This window comes from Arvicola amphibius, chromosome 4, assembly GCF_903992535.2.
Source record: "Arvicola amphibius chromosome 4, mArvAmp1.2, whole genome shotgun sequence".
Taxonomy (NCBI): Eukaryota; Metazoa; Chordata; class Mammalia; order Rodentia; family Cricetidae; genus Arvicola; species Arvicola amphibius.
In genome coordinates this window covers 40712326-40736234 of record NC_052050.1, presented here as the reverse complement: position 1 = coordinate 40736234, position 23909 = coordinate 40712326, and the positions used below count along the sequence as shown (strand labels likewise).

The 23909-nt window shown below is 42.1% G+C and overlaps 2 protein-coding genes across 2 annotated transcripts in view; both read right to left on the bottom strand.

Annotated features, from left to right (window-relative positions):
- Positions 1-23909, bottom strand: part of Myo1d (myosin ID) — a 301212-nt gene that overhangs the window by 78946 nt on the left and 198357 nt on the right. The window contains exon 21 of the mRNA XM_038326939.2: positions 3499-3653. Coding sequence (XP_038182867.1) covers positions 3499-3653 — 155 coding nt within the window. The remainder of the gene's footprint in view (positions 1-3498; positions 3654-23909) is intronic.
- On the bottom strand, positions 11054-11664 carry LOC119813522 (60S ribosomal protein L29-like). The gene has a single exon (XM_038328874.1). It carries the CDS (start codon positions 11662-11664, stop codon positions 11167-11169), a length of 498 nt encoding a protein of 165 aa, XP_038184802.1. The 3' UTR covers positions 11054-11166.

Genomic DNA, 23909 nt, shown 5'->3' with positions numbered 1-23909 from the left:
CGGTTCTCTGTGGCTCTGCCCAGTAGCAGGACTCACCTTGTTTTCAGCTCTCAGCAAGCACTGCCTGTCCTTGCCTGATGCCCCAGGTCTTGAAAACGTTTTTTTTCCCCATGTATTATATTTATTTTTGGTTGTGGCTTCGTGGTTTCAGGTAGGGATGTAGAGGTCTAGTCCTAGTCCCCGACACTCTGCCCTGGCCCTGTCTTGTGTCACTGTTTCTTCCTTTTCTTTTCATTTTTTTTTTTGTTTTTTTTTTTTTTGGAGACAGGGTTTCTGTCGCTCTGGCTGGTCAAGAACTTGCTGTGTTCACCAGGTTAGCACTGAAATCACAGCAGTCTGCCTGCCTCTGCCTCTGTTCTGGGTGTTCTGAATGCTAAGACGACAGGAAAGTGCTGGCACACCCAGTGTTTCAGCTTTTTCTATCCGCATAAAGCTATGTCTGTATTTCCCCCTTTCTCTCTCCGCCTCTGCTTATTTTCTTTGCAGTTTTCTTGCTGCTTCCTTCAATTACTTGTTTTTCATGGGGAAGCTCATTGCTGAAGTGTAGCGCTTGAGGAAAAAAATTATTCAGCTAGGTTGTGCTGTAGTTTCAATTGGGGTTGGGGCCTCACATCAGCCTTTGCCATGTCCTCTGCTCAGGCCATGCTTCCCCAAACTTGTCTATGTTCTTTGTCATAGGGGTCAGGGTGACAAGGAACTGCCCTAGGTCATAGCCCTGCTGAGTGGTGGCCACGTGATCACTTCTGTTCAGCTGGCTTTGATCTGCAGCTAACAATATGCTTTTTTTTTTTTCTTTTTTCTTTTAGACCAGGCTGGCCTCGAACTCACAGAGATCTGCCTGCTTTTGCCTCCTTAGTACTGGGATTAAAGGTGTGCGTAACCACTGCTTGGTTCAATCTGCTTTTTCTTTTTGTTTTTCCCTTTTGCCTATTCCTGTGCTTCCTCACTTTGGATATTATTCATTTGTGGGGAGTACTGCCTTTTACGAAATAGTACTTTTGTTTTCTGTTGGGAAGGTGCAACTCTTTTCTCCTTCAATCTGGTGAATATGGGTAGAGCAGGCTTTCAGACGGACTGCGTTCTAAGGTTACAGTCACACTGGTCTATGGACTTACATGTTGTGCAGTTTTGAGCTGCTTTCCCTCTGAAGAGAATTTCTCAGAATATGCTTTAGGGAAAAATCTAGAAAATAAAGAGTTGTCAAGAACCCAATGCCTCTGCCCTCTGATTTCCATCATGAATGCAGGTACAAATAAGATTACGAGCCACACCACTATGCGTGTGCAACACACTGTGAACTGTATGATCTCAACAATGTTAAGAGACAGGACAATGGCTAGAAAAAAATTTTTTTCTTCATCAAATAAGGGTGTTGATCATAACTGTAAGTTGAAATTTCTTCTGATTTTAGGAAAGATAGAGTAATACTTTATTATTAATCCATCTCCAAGCTCATGAGACAGAGAAACAAAGAATAAACTGGAGAAAAGCCCTACAACTTTGCCAGCTTTCTTCTCCTTACACCTAGGAATTTTGAAGGAATCACAAATTCTCTCTTAGGTTCCATTAGGAGGCACACACCTAGGAATGCGTCTGCCTGCTAGAGGAGAGCCACAGCCAGCCACATCATGGGGAGAAGACATTCAATCCGAGTTAGAATTTACTAAACAAGAACTCAGACCAAGACAAGACTACTCCAGTTCCTCAGGCAAAACCGACTGTACTCATTAGTACACGTCTTCAAGTAAAAACAACGAGTTCTGACTTCTTCTATTCATGCTTTGCCATGGCTAAATATTGACAGGAAAACAAGCCTGCTTGTGCAAATTAGAGACATTTACTGCAGAGGCTGCCATCACAACCTTCCATTCTAACCTCTTTGGTATGTTTCCTAGCTTTACAGTTCTTTGGCTGATGCAGGGAGTTCATCTGGGCCCCCAGCCTACTGGATGGTGTTGGCCACACTCAGAGCCAGGTTCTTCCTTCTCAGCTACTGCCCCACATGTTAACTGTCTCTGGGAATGCTCTCACAGACATCCAGCAGTGTGCTTTATTGAGGTATTAGGCATCTCTCAGTCCAGTCAAGCTGACAATATGAATGAACCATCACAAAAGCCCACATATTTAATGATAATTTTTTATCAATTCTCTAAATTGTCTTTTCTACGAGATGACCACTAAACATAACTAATAAGATATATAAATATTTAAATGCAAAATACTTAAAAATCCATTTTCTCTTAGAATGCAAGGTTTAATAACAAAGAATAGTGTACTTAGGAGGCGGGGCAGGTAGATCTCTGTGAGTTTGAAGTCAGCCTGGTCTACGTAGAGATCTTGTCCAAACAAATAAATACTGCTTACATTACACTGTATACATTTACCAGCAAAAATAAAGATAGTAGAACTTGTAGGCACAGGTGGGACACTAGCAGGGAGCTCTGAGCATGTCTGAGAACGTGGGAATGCCTTTCAGGAAGAAAAGAAACTGGCCCTGTACCGTTTGCCACTGATTTTTGTTGTGTGATCTTGTTCTCACGCCAAGATGGGGTAAGGGGCAGACAGCACACCGCAGTAAGAACACGAGCTGGGAGACAGCACTGTCCCAGGACTCCACGGCCACTCCAACATCTCAACAAATAACCCGACAAACCTCCTCTGCCTAGGATTATTGACTGACTAGTCTCCATCACCCCAGGGAATCTATGGTCCATATTTCTTTTAAAAACATTTATTATTTTTATGTGTATGGGTATTTTGCCTGCATATATGTCTGTATACCATATGTGTGCAGTGCCCACAGAGACCAGAAGAAGGCATCAGATCCCTAGAACTGGAGTTACAGATGGTTGTGAGCCTCTGTGGGCGCTGGGAACTGAACCTGGGTCCTCTGGGAAAGTAGCAAATAATCTTAACAGCTGACTCATGTTTTCAACTTATTTTTCTCATATTATTGTTCGAACACTCCCCCCATCCCCTCTGCCAAGATACCATCCTGTTTTACAGTAATTTTCTCAGAATATGCTGTTTTCTGTCATAATTGTTTCTATTAAAATTTCTGCCTGTCCTAAGAATTTCTTCAACCTTTATGGATACATGTTATCTTAAATCTGCTTTCTAATTTGTTTATAGTATGACAGACACACTAACTGATTATGTTTGGAATAAACGCAAAGCAGTAGCAATAAGAATATAAAGTAACCTCTTCCGTTGTTTGGACTGAATTGCATTAGATTTGGATTGGCAGCAATGAAATAACCAAGGGGGAATCTCTCATTGTTGGCGAAACTAGATACTGAAAAAGTAGAGGATCATTCCTAAACTTGAAGCTAAGGATGGGTGCTAATTTCACCTTCTATGAAATGGATGTTTTAATTTGACCTTGTGAAGGAAAATAATAATATATTCACACTGGAACAAAACAAGCTCAGTGAGAAGTATGATTAAACATTTTGTGTATTCAAAACTCGCCTTTTAGTTACAAAAATAAAATTTTACCTCTTGAAATGATTCGCCAGGACTCCAACAAGTTCTCCAATTCGACTCTCATGGGTTGGCTGTTTGCTGAAGAGGCAGACAATGAGGTCTTTGTTGTCTTTTGTATGGAACACTACAAGCTGGTCTTTTCCATTGGAGACACTCAGCCCAGTCAGCTGCAAGGAGATAACATACAGAAAACTATTAAGATATTTCTGAGAGGACCGAATTAGATCAGGTGATAACAATGATGGTGATGGCTTCTGCCTTTATCAAGTTCCATGGAATAAATAAGTGGATTTAAGAAAATGATAAAGGTAAGAAATGAACATGATTGGAAATCAAGGAAACAAAAAAATGATTCTTTCAGAAAATGAATAAAATCGACAAGCTTTTAGCACACATATGCAAGAGAACTATATTCTGTTTCTCTCGACTGTTACCTATTTATAAAAATAATCTGAGAAGCTTCCGTAAGGCAAAGGACACTGTCAATAGACAACATGGCAGACTGCAGAATGGGAAAATGGCTGATTTCCAAAATACATAAAGAACTCAAGAGACTGGATATCAACAAACCAAATAATCCAACTTAAAAATAGGTGCAGATCTAAACAAATTTTTCAACAGAAGAATCTCAAAAGGCCAAGAAACACTTAAGGAGATGTTCAATATCCTTAGCCATTGAGGAATGCAAATCAAAATGGCTCTGGGATTTCATCTTACACCTGTTAGAAAGGCTAAGATCAAAACCACAAATGGCAGCTCTGCTGGAGAGAATGTAGAACAAAGGGAACACTCCTCCACTGCTGGTGGGAGTGTATACTTGGTTTTTTTTTTTTTTTTTTTTTTTTTTTTTTTTTTTTTTTTTTGGTTTTTCGAGACAGGGTTTCTCTGTGGCTTTGGAGCCTGTCCTGGAACTAGCTCTTGTAGATCAGGCTGGTCTCGAACTCACAGAGATCCGCCTGCCTCTGCCTCCCGAGTGCTGGGATTAAAGGCGTGCGCCACCACCGCCCAGCGGGAGTGTATACTTGTACAGGTACTTTGGAAGTCAGTGTGGTGGTTTCTCAGAATATTGGGAATCATTCTACCTCAAGACCCAGCATTACCATTCTTGGGCATATACTCAAAGGACATTCAAGCATACTATAAGGACACTTGCTTAACTATGTTCACAGCAGTTTTATTTGTAATAGCCAGAATATAGAAACAGCCTAGATGTCCCTCAGCTGAGGAATGGATAAAGAAAATGTGGTATATCTACACAACTGAGTATTACTCATTTATTAAAAACAAGAACACTGGGAAATTTGAAGGCAAATGGATGGAACTAGAAAAAAAATCATCCTGAGTGAGGTAACCCAGGCCAAGAAAGATAAATATGGCATATACTTATTCATAAGTAGATATTAACTGTAAAGTAAAGGATAACCACGCTACAATCCAGACTCAGAGAGACTAGGTAACAAGGAGGGACCAAGCTGGGGTGGGGCGTGGGAGTGGAGGGGATGGGATGCGTGGATCTACATGGAAAGGGGAAGCAGAGGAGATCTCCTGGGTGAACTGGGTGTGGGTGGGGATGAGAACTTAAGGGATCAGGTTGGGGAGGGGAATGGAAAAGGAGAGTACTGAGACTACTGGGAAGAGGGGGAATTTGGGGTCAGGTTTTCTCCCACAGGCATCTACAAGGATGACCCCAGATAAGACTCCTACATAGCCAGAAGCAGCCATCTTCTGTGACCAGATTGGTGCCTAGCCCAACTGTCATCAGAAAAGCTTCATCCAGCAACTGATGCAAATGGATGTATACCTACAACCAAACATTAGGAAGAGTTCAGGGAATCCTGCAGAAGAGGGGGAGAAAGGATTGCAGGAGCCAGAAGGGGCAAGAACACAAGAAAACTCACAGAATCAACTAACCTGGGCTCATGGGGGCTCACAGAGACTGAACTGAAAACCAGGGAGCCTGCACGGGAGTGACCTAGGCCCTCTGAACATATGTGACAGTTGTGTAGCTTGGTCCCCTGTGGGACTCCTAACAGGGGGAACAAGGGCTGTCTCTGACTTTTACTGGCTTTTGGGACCCTACTCCTCATACTAGGTCACCTTGCCCAGCCTTAATACATGGGGAGGTGATTAGTCTGTCTGCAACTTGATATGCCATGCTTTGTCGATACTCACGGGAGACCTGCTCTTTCCTAAACAGAAGAGGAGGAGGAGTGGATTGGGGGGACAGTTGGGAACAGAGGGGGGAGTGGAGGGTGGAGGAACTGGGAGAAGAAGAGGGAGGGAAAACTGCAGATAGGATATAAAATAAATGAAAAGAGATAAAAATGGAGAGGCATTATTACCAGGCGTAGGAATTCAGGGGCTATCACCACAGAGCACAAAGATATCACATATAAAAAGGGATTTTTTTTTTTTTTTTGGTTTTTCGAGACAGACAGGGTTTCTCTGTGGCTTTGGAGCCTGTCCTGGAACTAGCTCTTGTAGACCAGGCTGGTCTCGAACTCACAGAGATCCGCCTGCCTCTGCCTCCCGAGTGCTGGGATTAAAGGCGTGCACCACCACCGCCCAGCGAAAAGGGATATTTTTATGACTCTAGGTTTAACAGTGTATTCAACAACCTAAACCAAACAATTGTTTGAAAGTACAAACTACTAAACCTCCCCCTCTTCCAAATAGCCTGACTGATCTGTATCTATTGAAAAAATTAAACTTTTAACTTAATAGAAATATGTCAAGAGAAATTCCAGGCCCAGATGATTTCATCAGTGAATTGTACCACACATCTAAAGAAATACCATCAGTTCTCCATATTTCTTCTAGAAAACAGAAGGGAACACATCTAACACATTTTAACAATCATCATAAAAGTAGTATAAGAAAATAATAAACTGATAACATCTATGAACTTGGATATAAAACCATTACCAAACTGAATCCAATAACATATTTGAAAGATACACAATGAAACAAAAACAAAACAAACCAAACCTAACAAGCAAAATGCCTGATCTTACAAAGGCATTTTAAAAATTCAAATCTTTAGATTTTACTTAGAAATACTTAGAAATCTAACAAAGTGTGTGTGTGTGTAGGATCTACATAATATTGAAAACTATTAAATGCTGATAAAGTCAGGTTACAATACAGATGAAAGAAAAAGACCCTAAACAAAGGATAAAATTACATTTAGAGACTGGAAAATCTGATACTATTTAGATGCCAATTTTCTACAAATTGATCTCTGTATGTAATACAATCCCAGACAAAATGTTTTGGTTAAATATTAAAAAGCTGATTCTGAAGAGTTCATGGAAATTCAAGGGAACTTGAACAGCCACAGAAATTTTGAAAAAGAAAAGCAAGGTTGGAAGACTCACATTGCTGATTTTAATAATAGCTATAAAGCTGAAGTCATCAAGACAATGTAATTTGCAAAGAAATGAAAACTAAGATCAGGACTACAGTCACAGAACTATGACATATGCATTGCCCACAATGTGCAAAGGTGACTCAGCAGAAAATAGACAACTTGGGATATTTGGAAATCTACATTCCAACAGAAATAAATGTTTATTCAAATCACACCCCTCACAATTCAATTCAAATTGGACCATAAGTTTAAACAAAACATAAAATGTTAACTATAAAACTTCTAGAAAAAAAGTAATGATTGGAAATTACTTCACCAAAGAAGGCAAATAGCAAATGGACATGAAAAGATGTTTAACATTTTTAGCAATTCAGGAGATGGCAAATAAAAATTATAATGAGATACTACCGCAAACCTGCCTGAATGACTAAGGACAAAATAAATGAACCAGAACACATTTGAGAGTGTGTACACACACATACACACACCCCAAATAATGAAAACCTCAAATCTCTGTTAACTAAAGAATTATATATGGTTGCTTCTAACAGCTCTATAATGACCCCAAAGGAATGCAATCGAATGCCTATCAATAGATGAATGGATAAACAAACTGAGCGGCATCTATAAACAACACTCAGCAATGAGAAGGAGCAAACTGATGATGCAGACTATTCTACAACAAGCATAAACATCAGGGGTGTTGAGTGAATGCACTCAGTCTCCAAAGGTTACACATGTATGACTCTAATTATGAGTTTTCCAGTATGATGGGGCCACTTTGTGTCCTGACCAGAGCAGTGCTTACTACAGCATCGTAAGACTCATAGACCCCTATTCCAGTCTCACACACGAAAGCCAACTTTATCCCTGGTTGTTTGGACAGCAAAGCAGACACTGGAGTGATCTCTCAGCTTGGGCGTTTGCTCTCCCATAGCAGGCAATACCGATGTGCTCCCTCCTGACTGCCACTGGCGTCGTGAGCGGGGACCAGGCGGCTGTAGGTCAGGGTACCTAGCCTGGATCTAGCAAGGATAGAAACCTCATTCTCCGGTGAGTCAATGCTGTTGGATTCTGGAGAATATCTAAGCACAGGAGCTAACTTTCTAGTTGCCGACCTGGAAGGCCAGGGAGAGCCATACATTTCACAGACAAGAAAAGCAGGGTTCAAGATGCTCCGCTCATGTGTTGACCCAGAAACTAGAAATCAGGCTATGGATTGACTCTCACTCATTTTTTTTTTTTTTTAAGAAAATCATATCTAGTTAATTTCTTTTTGTTTTTTTTCTAGTGCTGGGGATCTAGCTCAGAGCCTCGAGCATGCCAGCAAGTACTTTAACCCTGATCTACACCCCCGGCCCTATCATGAAGCTTTTCCAAATACCACACATAAATGAACAGAAGATTCTTGAGTCAGTATTCCTATGAAAATATTTTCAGAAGTGGAGTTCTCCGGTGGATTTGCTTTTATTGTGTGTGTGGGCACCCACAGGCCACAAAGCACATGTATGTATGTCCGAAGACAACCGGTGAGAGTCGGTTCCTTCCACCATGTGCATCCCAGGGTGGAACTCAGGTCACCAGCCTTTGCCCACGGAGTCATTCCATCATCCCCTGGCTGTGGTGCGTCTTAACGAATGTCAGGTCAGTGTTTCATGGAGAGCATGGGAAACAGTTAAATAATTGGAAATCGCTCACTAACCTTTCCACAAATGGCTGTCTGAGTCTAGTGGTAAGACAATAATACAGCAGTTTCTTTGCCACTCAGACATATTGCATCCAGATGATTTTTGTATGATTAAATTAAAAATATCATTTTCATCTGAAAACATTTTGTGCCTATGATGCTTCACTGTCATTTGATTACTTTATTTGTGAAATCCAAAATTGAATTTATGCAGCACTTCACAGGAAAGCTTGATTAAAGCCTAATAAAATGAGAATTAGAGTAGCAGTTAGCTGCAGTGCTCCCCAGGAGGGTTAGCTTCCGGAGCTGGGGAGAGCAGCTGGAGGCATCACGCTGCTGTGACCCCCACTCCTGTGCACACACAGAGGACCACTTCCCAGAATGCCCTTCCTTGGCCTAGTCCATCAGAGCTCCCCCTTTCCTGCCCTTTCCCTGTGGAAGGGCATAGCTTTATCTGCTGCAGGTAGGAATTAGTTCTTTGTGTACTTAGGTCTTAGGGTGTGTCAAGCACTGGAAGAAAGAGAGCAAGGAGCACTTAGCTTGTTCCACCACACAAGGAAAGATTAAGGCTTCCTGTCTGGAGGCAAACAAACACCAACCAGTCTCTTTCTGCTCTGGGAGGTTGCATGGTGAGTAGGAGGACTGTGGGGCTGAGGGAGTCCTGCCTGTCCAACCCACTTCAGTCACGTGATCTCAGATCCCCGTTCAATTTCCTGGGGGCTCACCCTTTTCTTTGGCCATCTCTCTGGCCCATGGCATGGAACCTTTCCTGATCCTTCTACCTCAGAGCCTTCCAAGTGCTGGAATTACAAGCACTGTCAGGTTTAGATGACAATTCTCACATTATTCCGAATGTTCTATTACACAGGAAAATGTGGAAGCCATCCTGATTATTATATTTAATTCTGGTCGCAAGATTTGACAAAGCATAAACGTTTCCCCCACTCTCAAGGTCTTATGTGAGTCTCCCACCTCCCAACAATCAGAAGTGAGTATCATAAGTACAGATGGGAAAATCCAAAATAACCAACAAGCTGAATTTGTAGGTGAATGGATGGCTTGCATCAGGAAAAACATTAGTAAAACTTAGCTGATTAGAAGGCCACATCTTCCTGCTGTCTGTCCTTGAGGTCAGACTTGGCAGCCTTCAATTCTTTAAGGCAAGCATACAGTTCTGAATATACATAATTTTACTTTGTAATGCCTCAAGTATACAAACAATACCCCTTTCTACAGCAAGTGGCAAGGGCTCATGTGTATTTATTACTATTTCATCATTCTTATTCGTTATATCATTTTATAACTACTTGTTAATCTGTGGCAGTAAAGTGCTGGAGATAGAGGAGGAAACAAATTCCTCCTTGGAACTGGCTGATCACAGAGAACTCCGCTTGGATCTTTTAATGTAACTAAAATAAAAAGCTTTTATACGTGTGTGCATGTGGGTGTACACACATGCAGGCATGCACACATACACAAAGGTGCTGAGCAGGTGAGAGGAGACTCTTTTGGAGCATGAGCAGTCATGAGTTGCCTAGTATGGGAGCAGAGAACACAACTTGGCTCCTCTGATAGAGCAGAGTGCACTCTTAACCTTGTAATGTGATTTTTAACTGATAGACATATGCCACCTACGTCATATTTATAAAAGAATAAAAGAAATAATTAACTGGAAATTAAAACATATAACTCCCACTCCTATACAACTTGAACAGAGGAAACTGTGTGTCCTGAAAATAACAGCTGTAAATCCCAGAATCGTAAAAATGAGCTCATTTCTGAAGCATAGGAATTGCAGGCAAAGGCTTGGGTGCTCCATGACAAAAGACCAGTAACAGAATAGCCTGTGCCGGATTAAAGAGCTCACTCCTTAAGGACCACTGAGAACTTCCTGGGAGGAGACCACTGTGTCTTGACTCCCTTGGCAGGATGAGGGGGCGATTGTTCTAGATTTACTCTGTGGTTCTCCCTGCAGGAGGACCTCTTCTCTCAGCTGGCTACAGCCCTCTGAACACACATCTCAGAGGACCATAGTAACTGTAATTTCTGCCTCCCAGAGAGATGTGGGTGTTGATGAAATCAAAGTAGTCATGAAATTTCTCCAGGTTCTGCTTGTATTCTGATATATACACTGGATCTTTGAACTTACTATTCTCGACTTCATTTCTTCAGTTTGGGTGCAGGGCTATCACAATTATGCTTTTTTGATCTCAATTAACAAATTGACTTGGGCCACTTCTCAATGGAGAACACTCTGTTCATTCTGTTTTCCCTCCCAACACTTGGAAGACAGCTGGGCTGACCTTTACAGGATACCTTGGAACCTCTCTCTCTCTCTCTCTCTCTCTCTCTCTCTCTCTCTCTCTCTCTCTCTCTCTCTCTCTCTCTCTCTCTCCCCACTCTTCCCTCCTTTTCACCACTCTCTCGCTTCTCTTGTTCCTGCCTTCTTGTCTCAATAAGATCTAAATCCCAAATCTTAATGGTAGTGTTTTTTTTTGTTTTTGTTTTTTTGAACTTGCCTCAAGTTTATTTGTAAAAACAGCACAAGGTCCTGACCATCTGCAGACACTGTGTAGATATCCACACCAGTCCATCTCTTCACACTGGCAGACTGAGACCTTTCTTATGGGGCCTTCACAGGGGCCTGGGCACCTTTGGGAGCCTGAGCTGCAGCTGAGGCCTCTGCCTTGGCTTGAACCTTGGGCTTTGTTTTTTGGAGCCTACGCCCCCTGGCCATGTAGCTTCTAATCCGCTTCCCAAGCTTGGGGTGAGCGATGAAAGCGAGACAGGTGAGTTTGCGGCTAGGGCCCTTTGGCACCTTGGGCTTCACCACCTGGGGCTTCACCAGGGCCTTGATGGCCTCCGCACGTGCGCTCATGGCCTTTGTATTATTTGCCTGCGTCTTCTTCAGGTCTTTCTTGTTGTGCTTCTTGGCAAAACGCATGTTCCTCAGGAACTTGGGGTCGACCCCCTTGAGAGATTCGTATCTTTGTGACCGGGGTTTCTTGATGCCATTTCTGTGCCATTTCCGGGACTGGTTGTGTGTGGTGTGGTTCTTGGACTTTGGCCATGGCTGGACGGTAAAAGGTGGCTCCCGAAGCCAACGGTAGTGTTTTATCATGGAATTATCACACTGTTTGGGATAACTGAGAGCCTATCTCCCTGTAAACAAACATTGCTTAAACAACTAAATACTTGTGCCCCAAGCCACTACATGAGCAAGCTGACTGCCCTCGGGAGACCATGCTGAGAGGAAGCCAAGCCTTACAGAGCACAGAAATTCTGGGTTAGCAGTACTGACTCAAGCAGTTCCAACTCTGGCCAGGCAAGCATGAGGGCTTCAGTGTTTTCACGGCTCGTTGTTTATCTTAATCTTCTGCTACTGTAATAGCATGATATCACAGTATCACAAACAAGGCAAGTAATGAGGAAACGAGGTTTACTCTGGCACATAGCTCTGGTCTGTGGTCGAGGAGACACATTTGGAGACATCCTTCTTGCTAGCAAAATCCAGACATGGCACAGGATATCTCTTGTTCTATGTGTGAGTCTCTTAGGTCTCTCTTTCTTCCAATATAGTCACCAGTCTTCAGCAAGGGCTATACTCAGGACCTTATCTAGTCATAATCACTTCCCAAAGGCCCCACCTCCAGCCACATGCTCTGATTAAATTTCCATCCATTTAGATAGCTATAACTGGGATCAGTTCCCATGTGGATCTCACAGGAGGTAAATGGGTTTCAGGGCACTGAAGTTGCTGAGAAGCAGCCTTAGCATCCTCCTAGTTGAAGCCCAAGGTACTGTGGAGCAGAGGTGAACTGGCCTGGCCTCACTGACCTTTTCTAAACAGCCCACAGAATCTCTGAGCATGATAAGATGGTGATTTAATTATTTATTTCTCCTGGGTCTGGGATACTTTGTTACCTAGCAACAGTCACTGGAATAAAAACACAGAGAGAGGAGGGAATGCCACTGTAACAGCCCTAACAGAGTTGCCACAGGCTTTGGTAAATGGGTAGGAGGTGGAAGAGGAGCCTCCTGGGGGACGCTGATGGGTTTCTAGGAGGTTTGAAGTGAAGGCTGCAAGAAAGGGAAGGGAAACAAGACCTCAGCCCAGAAGGAAAGGCATTCTGCCTGTGAAGGAGGCAACAGTACTGGTGCTGAGGAGGTAGGTACAGAAAGAGCACCTGGAAAGTGTGGTGATCCAGATAAGGAGGCTTCTAGACAGAGTAAAGGAAATCCTGTCTGGCTTCCTGCTATGAAAAAAAAAATGTGAAAGGAAAGAGAAGATTCTAATAAGGAACTGTTCATCTTTTATGCAGAACTCAGAGGAAATATAAAGAAGCCCGCAACTGCTGGGCTTCAAAATGCGACTGTTCTTTACTCTCAGCTTCTCCAGATGGCAAATGATTCTCAAATTAAGAAATGGTTTCAGGGCGATGGATCAGGTCCAGATCAGGATTGTAAGATCTGTTGTCGCAACCCCAGAAACATCTAAAGCATTGCTTCAAAGAATCTTCCAGATGAAAGGCGCTGCAAAGATCTTCAGGGCATGTCCTGTGAATTTTCTCCATCCACACCAGTGCTCCAAGAGTCTCTAGGACCTTCTTCACAGCAGCACAAGAAGCGCAAACACAGAGCACACAGTTTTGCAGATTCCTTTCCCTCTAACAGAGCAGATCATATATCGAGACGTATGGTGGCTTCATCACGGTTCACAGGAGTGGACATGGATTACAGACGACACTGAAGGAACAGAAGTCACAATGCAGACGCTTCTGAACCCCTAGTTTCTGTGGGGAAGTAGTGAGTTATAAAGGCAAGCTGCAAACATGGATGGCCAGCCTTGATGAGCCTTCCAACACTTCCTCTATGAGTGGGGAACCATGGAGGGTAACCATCCCAGTCCATGGGACAATTTCTGTTTAGCTCACCAATCTTAATATAGAAAGGCATGTTACTTAGGAGTGGAAGCTGGATTGAATTAATAAGATCTTAGTTTTAACCTTGAAACCTTATACTATCAGGGTACAAAACCTTGGGGCAATCTTGGGAGGAAAAGAAAACATTTTAAATTTATTTATACACACATACCCTCTTTCTCACATTCTTACACATATTTGGTTCTGGATATTGAGTCATATGTATACCAAGCAAATGCTGTGTTTCTGTAACTGCAGCACCAACCTTATACTTTAAAAATTGACCTTCCTGGACCTGGGGGGAGTTGGGAGGACCTTGGACTTAACATAGTGAAGGGAACCCTGATGGCTCTTTGGCCTGGAGAGGAAGGGAGTGGGGGTATGGGTGGAAGGGAGGGGAGGGAAGAGGGAGGAGGAGGGGAGGAGATGGAAATTTTTAATAAAAGAAATAAAAAATTTAAAAAATTGAGTGCTGGGCATTCAACCCAGGGAAATGATTTTCTGGTTTTTTTTGTGTGTGTTGTGTGCTTGTTAGTTTTTGTGTTTTTGAGACAGGGTTTCTCTGTGTAACAGCCCTAGCTGTAGTAGACAAGGCTGGCCTCAAACTCAGAGATCCATCTGCCTCTGCCTTCAAGAGCTGAGATTAAAGGTGTATGCCACCACTGCCAGCAAAACTCTAAACAGAAATTTGATTTTTTTTTTTTAAAGCAGAAGGTAGCTTGTGGAGAACTTCAAACATGATCACAAACTCTTTACCACTCTACCCACTGAATTACTCTTCCTTTTGTATCAGGTCTATGGTATGAGTTGCCTTTACTCAGTAAAATGTGTCAAAGTGAGGTTGAGTGGCTTTTAATAGCAGTCCATAAATGGTTGTCTGAAGTCCACTGCCAGGAGTGGTAGGTAGCACAGGTCTGTAATCCAAGAAGTCAGGAGACTAAGGTTGTGAGAAATAAAGGAAAAAGAAAAAGGGAACCCACAAACTTTATGCTTGAAGCTCAGTCTCTCTCTAGACTTTGGATGGGTTCCAGTTGCCACCTTCACACCTTCCCAGCAAGTGTTGACCAGTAGAATAAGTAGCCTCCCAATGACTTGACTCCCTAACCTCTGAGACACTCCAGGTCTCATACCTTGCTGAGGCTTCAGACACTGAGGAACAGAGACACACCATCTGCTTTGTCTTTTAGATTCCTGACACAAGAATTGAGGACCATAAAATGTCCTGTTTGTAAGTTTGGGGTAGCTAAAAAAAACCTTTAAAGACCATCTCAACAGTCGTAGCCTCAGGTGATGTGGAACTCATTATGTAAACAAGGCAGGCCTTTAACTCAAATGGTTCAACTCACCTCTGCCTCCTGAGTAATGAAATTAAACAGTTCTAAAATGCATTGCATTTTATTTAACTCTCTCTCTCTCTCTCTCTCCCTCTCTCTCTCCCTCCCTCTCCCCCCTCTCTCTCTCTCTCTCTCTCTCTGTGTGTGTGTGTGTGTGTGTGTGTGTGTGCAGGTCAGGGGACAACCTTCTACCACTTGGGTTCTGAGAAGTGAACTCAGGCTATTTTGGTAGCTGGCAGTTTTACCTGCTGAGCCATCTCACCAGCTTGGGATAGTTTATTATTCAGCAATTGTGATCAAAATATGGAAACTTTTTTTTGGAGGGTGGGAGGAATGTGTTTAGAATTGAATCCAGGAACTTGTTAAGTACATGTTCTATATAAAATATCTTGGAGTAGCTGAGCGGTGGTGGCGTACGCCTTTAATCCCAGCACTCGGGAGGCAGAGGTGGGTGGATCTCTGTGAGTTTGAGTTCAGCTTGGTCTACAAGAGCTAGTTCCAGGACAGGCTCCAAAGCTATAGAGAAACCCTGTCTCAAAAAACCAAAAACAAACAAAAAATATCTTGGAGTAACTCTAACCAAATAAGTGGAAGACCTGTATGACAAGAACTTTAAATCTTTGAAGAAAGAAATTGAAGACACCAGAAAATGGAAAGATCTCCCATGCTCTTGGGTAGGTAGAATTAACATAGTAAAAATGGCAGTCTTACCAAAAGTAATCTACAGATTCAATGCAATGCCCCATCAAAATCCCAGCAAAATTCTTCACAGACCTCGAAAGAACAATACTCAACTTCACATGGAAAAACTGGAAAAGCAAAACAAAACAAAACAAAAAAACCAACACAAACCAACCAACCAACCAAAAAAATCTAGGATAGCCAAAACAATCCTGTACAATAAAGAAACTTCTGGAGGCATCACCATTCCTGATTCCAAACTCTACTACAGAGCTATATATAGTACTGAAAACAGCCTGGTATTGGCATAAAAACAGACAGGAGGACCTATAGAACTTAATCGAAGACCCAGATATCAACTCACACACCTACAAACACCTGATTTTTGACAAAGAAGCAAAACATATAAAATGGAAAAAGAAAGCATATTCAACAAATGGTGCTGGCATAACTGGATATCAACATGTAGAAGAATGAAAATAGACCCATATCTATCACCATGCACAAAACTCAAGTCCAAATGGATAAAAGACCTCAACATAAGACCAACCACACTGAACCTCATAGAAGAGAAAGTGGGAAGTACACTTGAATGTATTGGCACAGGAGATCCTTTCCTAAATATAACCCCAGTAGCACAGACAATGTGAGAAACAATCAATAAATGGGACCTCCTGAAACAGAGAAGCTTCTGTAAAGCAAAGGACACCATCAACAAGACAAAACGACAGCCTACAGAATGGGAAAAGATCTTCACTAACCCCACATCAGACAGAGGTCTGATCTCTAAAATTACAAAGAACTCAAGAAACTGGTCATCAAAAGAACAAATAATCCAATAAAAAATGGGGTACAGACCTAAACAGAAAACTCTCAACAGAGGAATCTAAAATGGCTGGAAGACACTTAAGGAAATGTTCAACATCCTTAGCCATCAGAGAAATGCAAATCAAAACAGCTCTGAGATTCTATCTTACACCTGTAAGAATGGCCAAGATCAAAACACTGATGATGACTTATGCTAGAGAGGTTGTGGAGTACAGGGAACACTTCTGCATTGCTGGTGGAAGTGCAAGCTGGTACAACCCCTTTGGATATCAGTATGGTGATTTCTCAGAAAATTAGGAAAAAACCTACCTCAAGACTCAGCTATACCAGTTTTGGGTATACATCCAAAGGATGCTCAATCATACCACAAGGACATGTGCTCAACTATGTTCATAGCAGCATTATTTGTCATAGCCAGAATCTGGAAACAACCTAAATGCTCCTTGACTGAAGAATGGATAAGGAGAATGTGGTACATTTACACAATAAAGTACTACACAGCAGAAAAAAAAATGACATCTTGAAATTTGCGGGCAAATGGATGGATCTAGAAAACATCATATTGAGTGAGGTAACCAAGACCCAGAAAGAAAAATATAATATGTATTTACTCATAAGTGGTTTTGAAAAATATGTATGTATGTATGTATGTATGTATGTATGTATACAATATTCTGTCTGTGTGTATGTCTGCAGGCCAGAAGAGGGCACCAGACCTCATTACAGATGGTTGTGAGCCACCATGTGGTTGCCAGGAATTAAACTCAGGACCTTTGGAATAGCAGGCAATGTTCTTAACCACTGAGCCATCTCTCCAGCCCCTCATAAGTGGTTTTAGGCATAAATCAAAGAAAAACCAGTCTATAATTCACAATCCCAGAGAACCTAGACAGCAAATAGGACCCTAAGAGAGACATACATGGATCTAATCTACATGGGAAGTAGAAAAAGACAAGATCTGAGTAAACTGGGAGCATGGGGATCATGGGAGAGGATGCGGGGGGAGAGGAGAAAAATATATAGCTCAATAAAAACAATTTTAAAAAGCCACATAAAGATGGAATATGTATTTCAAAAAGAAAAAAGGCTCTATTTTGGAAATATTTTCACCTGAATTAAATAGAACCAAATACTTAGTTATTTAATTCTCTTAAGGATTCAGCATTGTGGTGGTGAAGATTAATTAGTGTGTTTTAAAACAGATGCTTCCTCAGGGATGCTGAGGTCCCCAGGACCACACTCCTGGACAATGTACTCCAAATATCACTTGGAGTTTTAATGATGAAACAAAACCTACTATACAAAATAGGGGTCTTGGACAATTAAAAATAGTTTCAAAACCAGTAGAACTTATTTTATGCAAAAGTGCTGTTATGAGCCTTGTAGTACTGATCAATAAGACTAATTATAATCAGCTGATTAAAGGGCTAAGTTTACATCATTGACTGGCAAGGTCTTTCAACTCTTTTTTTTTTTTTTTTTTTTTTCTCTCATGGTTTATTTTTTTTTATATTTAAAAATTTCCATCTCCTTCCCTCCTCCTCCCCCCTCCCTCCCCTCCTTCTCCCCCTTCTCTCCCCTCCTTCTCCCCCTTCCCTCCCCTCCCCTCCACCCATACCTCCCCTCCCTCCCTCTCAAGGCCAAGGAGCCATCAGGGTTCCCCACTCTATGCTAAGACCAAGGTCCTCCCAACTCCCCCCAGGTCCAGGAAGGTGATCGACCAAGCTGAGAAGGCTCCCACAGAGCCCGTCCATGAAGAACAATCAGAGCCCAGAGCCATTGTCCTTTGCTTCTCAGTCAGCCCGCGCTGTTGGCCACACTCAGAGAGACGGGTTTGGTCGCATGATCCATCAGTCCCATTCCAACTGGAGTTGGTGATCTCCCATTAGTTCTGTCCCACCGTCTCCATGAGTGAACGCACCCCTCTCGTTCCTGACTTTCTCTCTCATGTTCTTGCTCCTTCTGCTCCTCATCGGGACCTTGGGAGCTCAGTCCAGTGCTCCAATGTGGGGCTCAGTCACCTTCTCCATCTGTCGCCAGCTGGAGGTTCCCTCACGGTCCTGACTTTCTTTCTCATGTTCTCTCTCCTTCTGCTCCTCATCAGGACCTTGGGAGCTCAGTCCGGTGCTCCAAGGTGGGGCTCTGTCATTTTCTTCATCTATCGTCAGGTGGAGGTTCTTCTTATTATCTTCTCAAGGATCCCAAACTTATAGGCTCGATGTCCTTTAATCATGGCTAGAAACCGAATATGAGTGAGTACATCCCATGTTCATCTTTATGGGTCTGGGTTACCTCACTCAGAATAGTGTTTTCTATTTCCATCCATTTGCCTGCAAAATTCAAGATGTCATTGTTTTTTACCGCTGAGTAGTATTCTAGCATGTATATATTCCACAGTTTCTTCATCCATTCTTCCACTGAAGGGCATCTAGGCTGTCTCCAGGATCTGGCTATTACAAATAATGCTGCTATGAACATAGATGAGCATATGCTTTTGTTGTATGATTGGGCATCTCTTGGGTAGATTCCCAATAATACTTTGATGTAAGCCTCTCCATAACACTGTTTAGTAAGTTTCCAATCCCAATCTATCTCACTGCATTGAATAAAAACATCTCCCTGTCTTGATTCTTCCAAATATTCCACACATCCTGACAGGGATCAAGAGCACCATCAAGAAGAATGTTTACAGCCTATACATTATTCTCATTGCAAATGAACAGCACACTTTAGAAAATTAAATATAAATTCATCTAGGGTGAGCTGGCCCGCCATTGCCTCCTCTGTTAGTCCTTGGATCCTTTATCCTGAAGTGGGGAGGGCCTTATTTATAGGAACCACATTAGGCTCGTTCCATGTTTGGCTTGAATGTCAAATTCCTTACTGGGAAGGTAGTTAGAATCTAGTGGTTCATGGGTAATTGTTTTGTTGAAATCCTCACATAGGGCATTGGCGGTCTCTGCCCTAAGAACACCTGGCACTTTGAGTACTGGAGTTTATCTTGTAACCGGAATTTAGCAAAAACAGTCCTATAAAAAACTGAATTTTTAATTTCAAAAAGGTTGCTCTGGGGAAATAGCTCCAGAAAGCACTTCAATGAGATTTGAAAGACCAAGCCATCTAGTGGAAGTCAACTGTATCTCCTCTGAGTGTTCCTATACTTTTGGCTTTCATATATTGCATCTATCAACATGCTTGCCTATGGCAGATGGGCTCTCTTTTAATTACTGCCTCAGATTTATTGTTGTGGGTTTAGGAACCATATAATCAAATTCGCCACAAGGGTACATGAAGCAAGACGAATTGCCCGGGAGGGCGCTCCTTTAGAACAGCATGCAAAGTTAAGTGCTAAGCCCTGTCCCATTTGTTTCGACTATTCAAACTTATATTCTGACTGCGGCTCATTTGAGCCAGTGGTTCCCAGTTGTGGCTGCACATTAGGAGCGTTGGGGATATTCTGATTTGTTTCATTTGGGAAGCTTCCCGGGTGATTCTAATTGTATAAAACCATTGATTTAGGTGAAGCTACTAAATAATTGGGTCTTAGATGGTCAAATTATTATTTTATAAAGATAATTGTTTTACTAATTGAATCTAGTTCTTTAAGAAATCTATTTTTAATTTATTTTTTCCTTTTCTTAAAATACCAACTTAATTAAGTTGCTTTCCTTATTGGTCTTTTAATTGAAATTCTTTATCTTACCAATTAATGATCCTCTTGGTGTAAAAAGATTATGCATGCATCATTTTAGGTACACTGTCACCAACAAGCTGAATTTATATACATCAGTTTCTCTCTATTTCAGGAATGACGAGTGATTTCAATTGTACTCTGATCATTTTGGCCAGATTGCTATGACATGGGATTGTACTTGGCCTCTATCAACCACACCTTGGTGGGGATCCTGAAGACTACTTTGCAATCTGTAGGAGCCGAAGGGAATCTAATCCAGAACATACAGGAGGCAGCAAATAACACATATGCAAGCCACACACATGTGTACATGCTGGGGAAGTCCTATCAATGCTCTGTGCCTTTTTTTTTTTTACATGAAAATGAGGTCTTAATACTGCCTCATAGAAAGGATAACAAAATTATTGAAACTTCTACGTGGAGAATATTGAATTAGTACACACAGAAAATACTCTTTAAACTGTTATTTTGAATGAAGCATGGCTCAGGAATCTCTTGTGTCTTATGTCTTCTCTCATTTCCTGTGCTACAGCATCCACAGAGACAATTCCTAGAGTCCCTGGAAAGGCTTCCCACTTCTCCCCATTTCAGCCCAGAACACACCGCTTAAAATCATCATGCAAGCCTTTAAGATGTTCTCAATCTGTGGGTAGTGACCCCTTTGGGAGTTACATATCAGATATCCTGAATATCAGATATTTATAATTCATAGCAAGCAAAATTACAGTTATGAAGCAGCAACAGAATAATTTTATGGGTCACCACACATGAGGAACTGCATTAAAAGGTTGCAGCATTAAGAAGGTTGAGAACCAAGGTGTCTTAGTTAGGTTTCTATTGCTGTGAAGAGACCATGACCACTACAGCAACTCTTTTTGTTTTTTTTGAGACAGGGTTTCTCTGTGTAACAGTTCGGCTGTCCTGGTATTCACGAATAAAAATTTAAGAAGTGTAAAAAAGGGGAAATAAATATTTCCTATCATAGAAAATGCACAAGAGCTGGCATATACCTATGGACCCCTGAAACACTTCCTCACCCCCAAAGCTATTCCTACTCCTTCTCTGTGCCCTTGGACAGTCAGTTCTTCCTGAGCATCATGGTTTTGGCATTTAGTGCTGCAGTGTGGTGATGTAGCCAGCCCCCAGGGCTGCAAGGAATGGATCCCTGTGGCTTAGCCACTCAGCTCTGGTGTCTTGGTATAGCAACTGCGCCCACTAAAGCAGACAGACAGACTCCACACTAGATGGCTCTCCAGACAGACGGCTGTCTATTGGGCTTCTCATTTCACATTCCTGAGACACCTCAGATGCAGCCTGTTTCAGGAATAGTCTTTCCCGCACCTCTCCTTCTTTCCCTATGTGTCCCATCTTGGTGAGAAATCAGGCCTGCTATTTACCCAGGCACCCAGAAAGAAACTTCTGACCTGTGACTCTTTTCTCAATGCCCACAGCCTGTTGTTTCTGCACCTGATTAGTGCTTTTTCCTTCTAAAGATTATTTTCATTCCTCTCCCCGCCCTCTGTGTGTATGCCATGTGTGTTCAGTTGCCTACACAGGCCAGAAGAGCGCATACAATCCTCTGAAGTTGGAGTTACAGGTGGTTGTGAGTCACCAAACACGTGTGCTGGGAACCACACTCAGGTTCTCTGGGAGAGAAGCAAGTGTTCTCAATCACTGAGCCATCTTGGTAACCCTCTGAGTAGCTCTTGAGCCCATCGCCTGCTTCCCTTACTCATCCTTGTCTGGGTTCAGGCTCTCATAATTTCTCAGCATGCCACAGCAACAGCCTTTTAACTGCTTTTCCTGCCTCCAGTTTTAACTTGTCCAGTTCCCTCATCAGCAACCATTTATGGAACACTTACTGTATGGAGGGAAGTTAAAGTCCGTGTTCTAGTGGGGAGACATATTTGAGACAACCGTATCACATGCCAGGTGGAAGTGAAGAATAGAATAATAGAAAAGGCACAGAGAGGGAGAGCATGGAGCCGAAGGCATCATTTTGGGGTACCCCTTTTGAGGAAATATGTGAGGAGTCCACGCATGGAGCACTCTTGCATTGTTAGTGTTGGTAAATGCATGCCATAGAGAAGCTGCACAAAAAGGTTTAATGCATAGAAGAAAGCTCTGATGAGATAGTTGCTTATTTCTTTTGATGGTGCTGGGGATCGAACCCAGGGCTTCATATATGCCAGGCCAGTGCCTTACCATCGAGCTACATCCTCAGTCCCTGAGAAGACAGTTGTATAAAGTAAGCCTATAACTGCCTCAGTACGGTAAGTCTACTTCACAAATGCAGAAATCTGTTTATATATATATATATATATATATATATATATATATATGTATGTCTTTATTTAGGGCTTTGTTTTGAGAGGATCTGGCTTTCAGCAATCTGGCCTCTGGAAAAATAAGTGGTGGTGTGCTTACTTTCTTATACTTTAGCTCTTAAAAGGCTTTACATTTCTTTAACAAGATGGCTTTTTTTTTTTTTTTTTTTTAAATAGGAATCTTGCCTGAATGATTTTTGCTTTCAGATACTGCATTGAGATATCTTTGAAATCTGAAATTGGCTTTCCAGGTCTAGGACAGATGAAGATGGACTCTTCCTGGTTTCTGAAAGAGACTATTGCTTGATTTGCTTCCTACTGTTTTGCATAAGTTGTGGTGGCTAACTAACGTAACAAAAGGCGTGTACTTCTGCACACGCCAGGAAAACAATCGGCAGAGAAGCTCTGCATACGTGCCCCCCCCCCCCCGTCCCCATCAATAAAAACTGAGAGAGAACATGTCTCAGATACGACATTTCGAGGAAGATTTTTAAATGCCTGCGGCCTGAATTCAGCAATAGAATCACGGAGTGCTGAAGCTACAATAGCAGAAAGACGGCTTTGTCACTAGCGTGATAATAAGAAAAAAAATCCTGAAAAACTCATTTGAAACCTTAGCACCTATATTTCTCCAAATTTATTTCCAACATAGACAGAAATTTCCGAATTATCTAATTTTGCTAAGCAGTTTCTTTGTTACAACAGGCAGAAATATAAACATTTGCACAAGATGTTCAAAATAATGGAGCTCTCAGGGCTTGCAGGGAATTAATTAGGGAGGTAGATTTATTACCTAAATAAATAAATAAACCCGAGTGCTACTCAGAGTGTGACATTAAGGGATTATACACTTCCATTAAAGAGGACTAATAAATATTGGTGTTTTAAAGGCTTGAGGGGGATCTAGAAGGGAGAAGGCTAGCACACGCCAGCTCAGGCAGTGCCAGACAGCAGCTGATTGCCTCTGTTGGGGTTACTATGGAAACGCCTTCCCTTGGGACACTGCCAGGAGGAGAGGGTGCTTTAGAAATGGTGGTGGGGAGCAGAGCAGGCTGGTGGATGGATTTCAACAGGGCTCACCTCCTGTACACGTTAAAAGGACAATCAATCTCCCAAACAGAAGGAAATCTTTCTAGCAAGCCGCGTCAAACAGAGTAATAAAGCAGGGGGCCCGGCGTAATTACAGCCCATTGAGCTCTACGGAACCTGCACATCAGTTCAGATAATTGTCTCTTTCCTCTTCCCTGTTTGTTTTGTATTTCACACAGAATCAAAGGAGGGATGAGCATAATTAATTGGCTACTTCCTTAACCCTCAAGCCTATACTGATAAAAGGGTCTATATCAAAACAACATTAATGGGCAGATTCAAACATTTTCAGACTAATTCACCAGGCAAAACTAACATTCACTAACAAAAGGAAGGCGGAAGAATTTCAGTGCATTCAGGCTAAGGGTTTCAGCTTATTCAAAAGCAGCAAGTAGATTTAATGCTTATGTAAATTACGCTTAGTCTAGGCAACCTCCTTCCCGAGCGCTGGTCTGGGTGCACCAGTGTCCACATGAACCTGAATGGCAGAA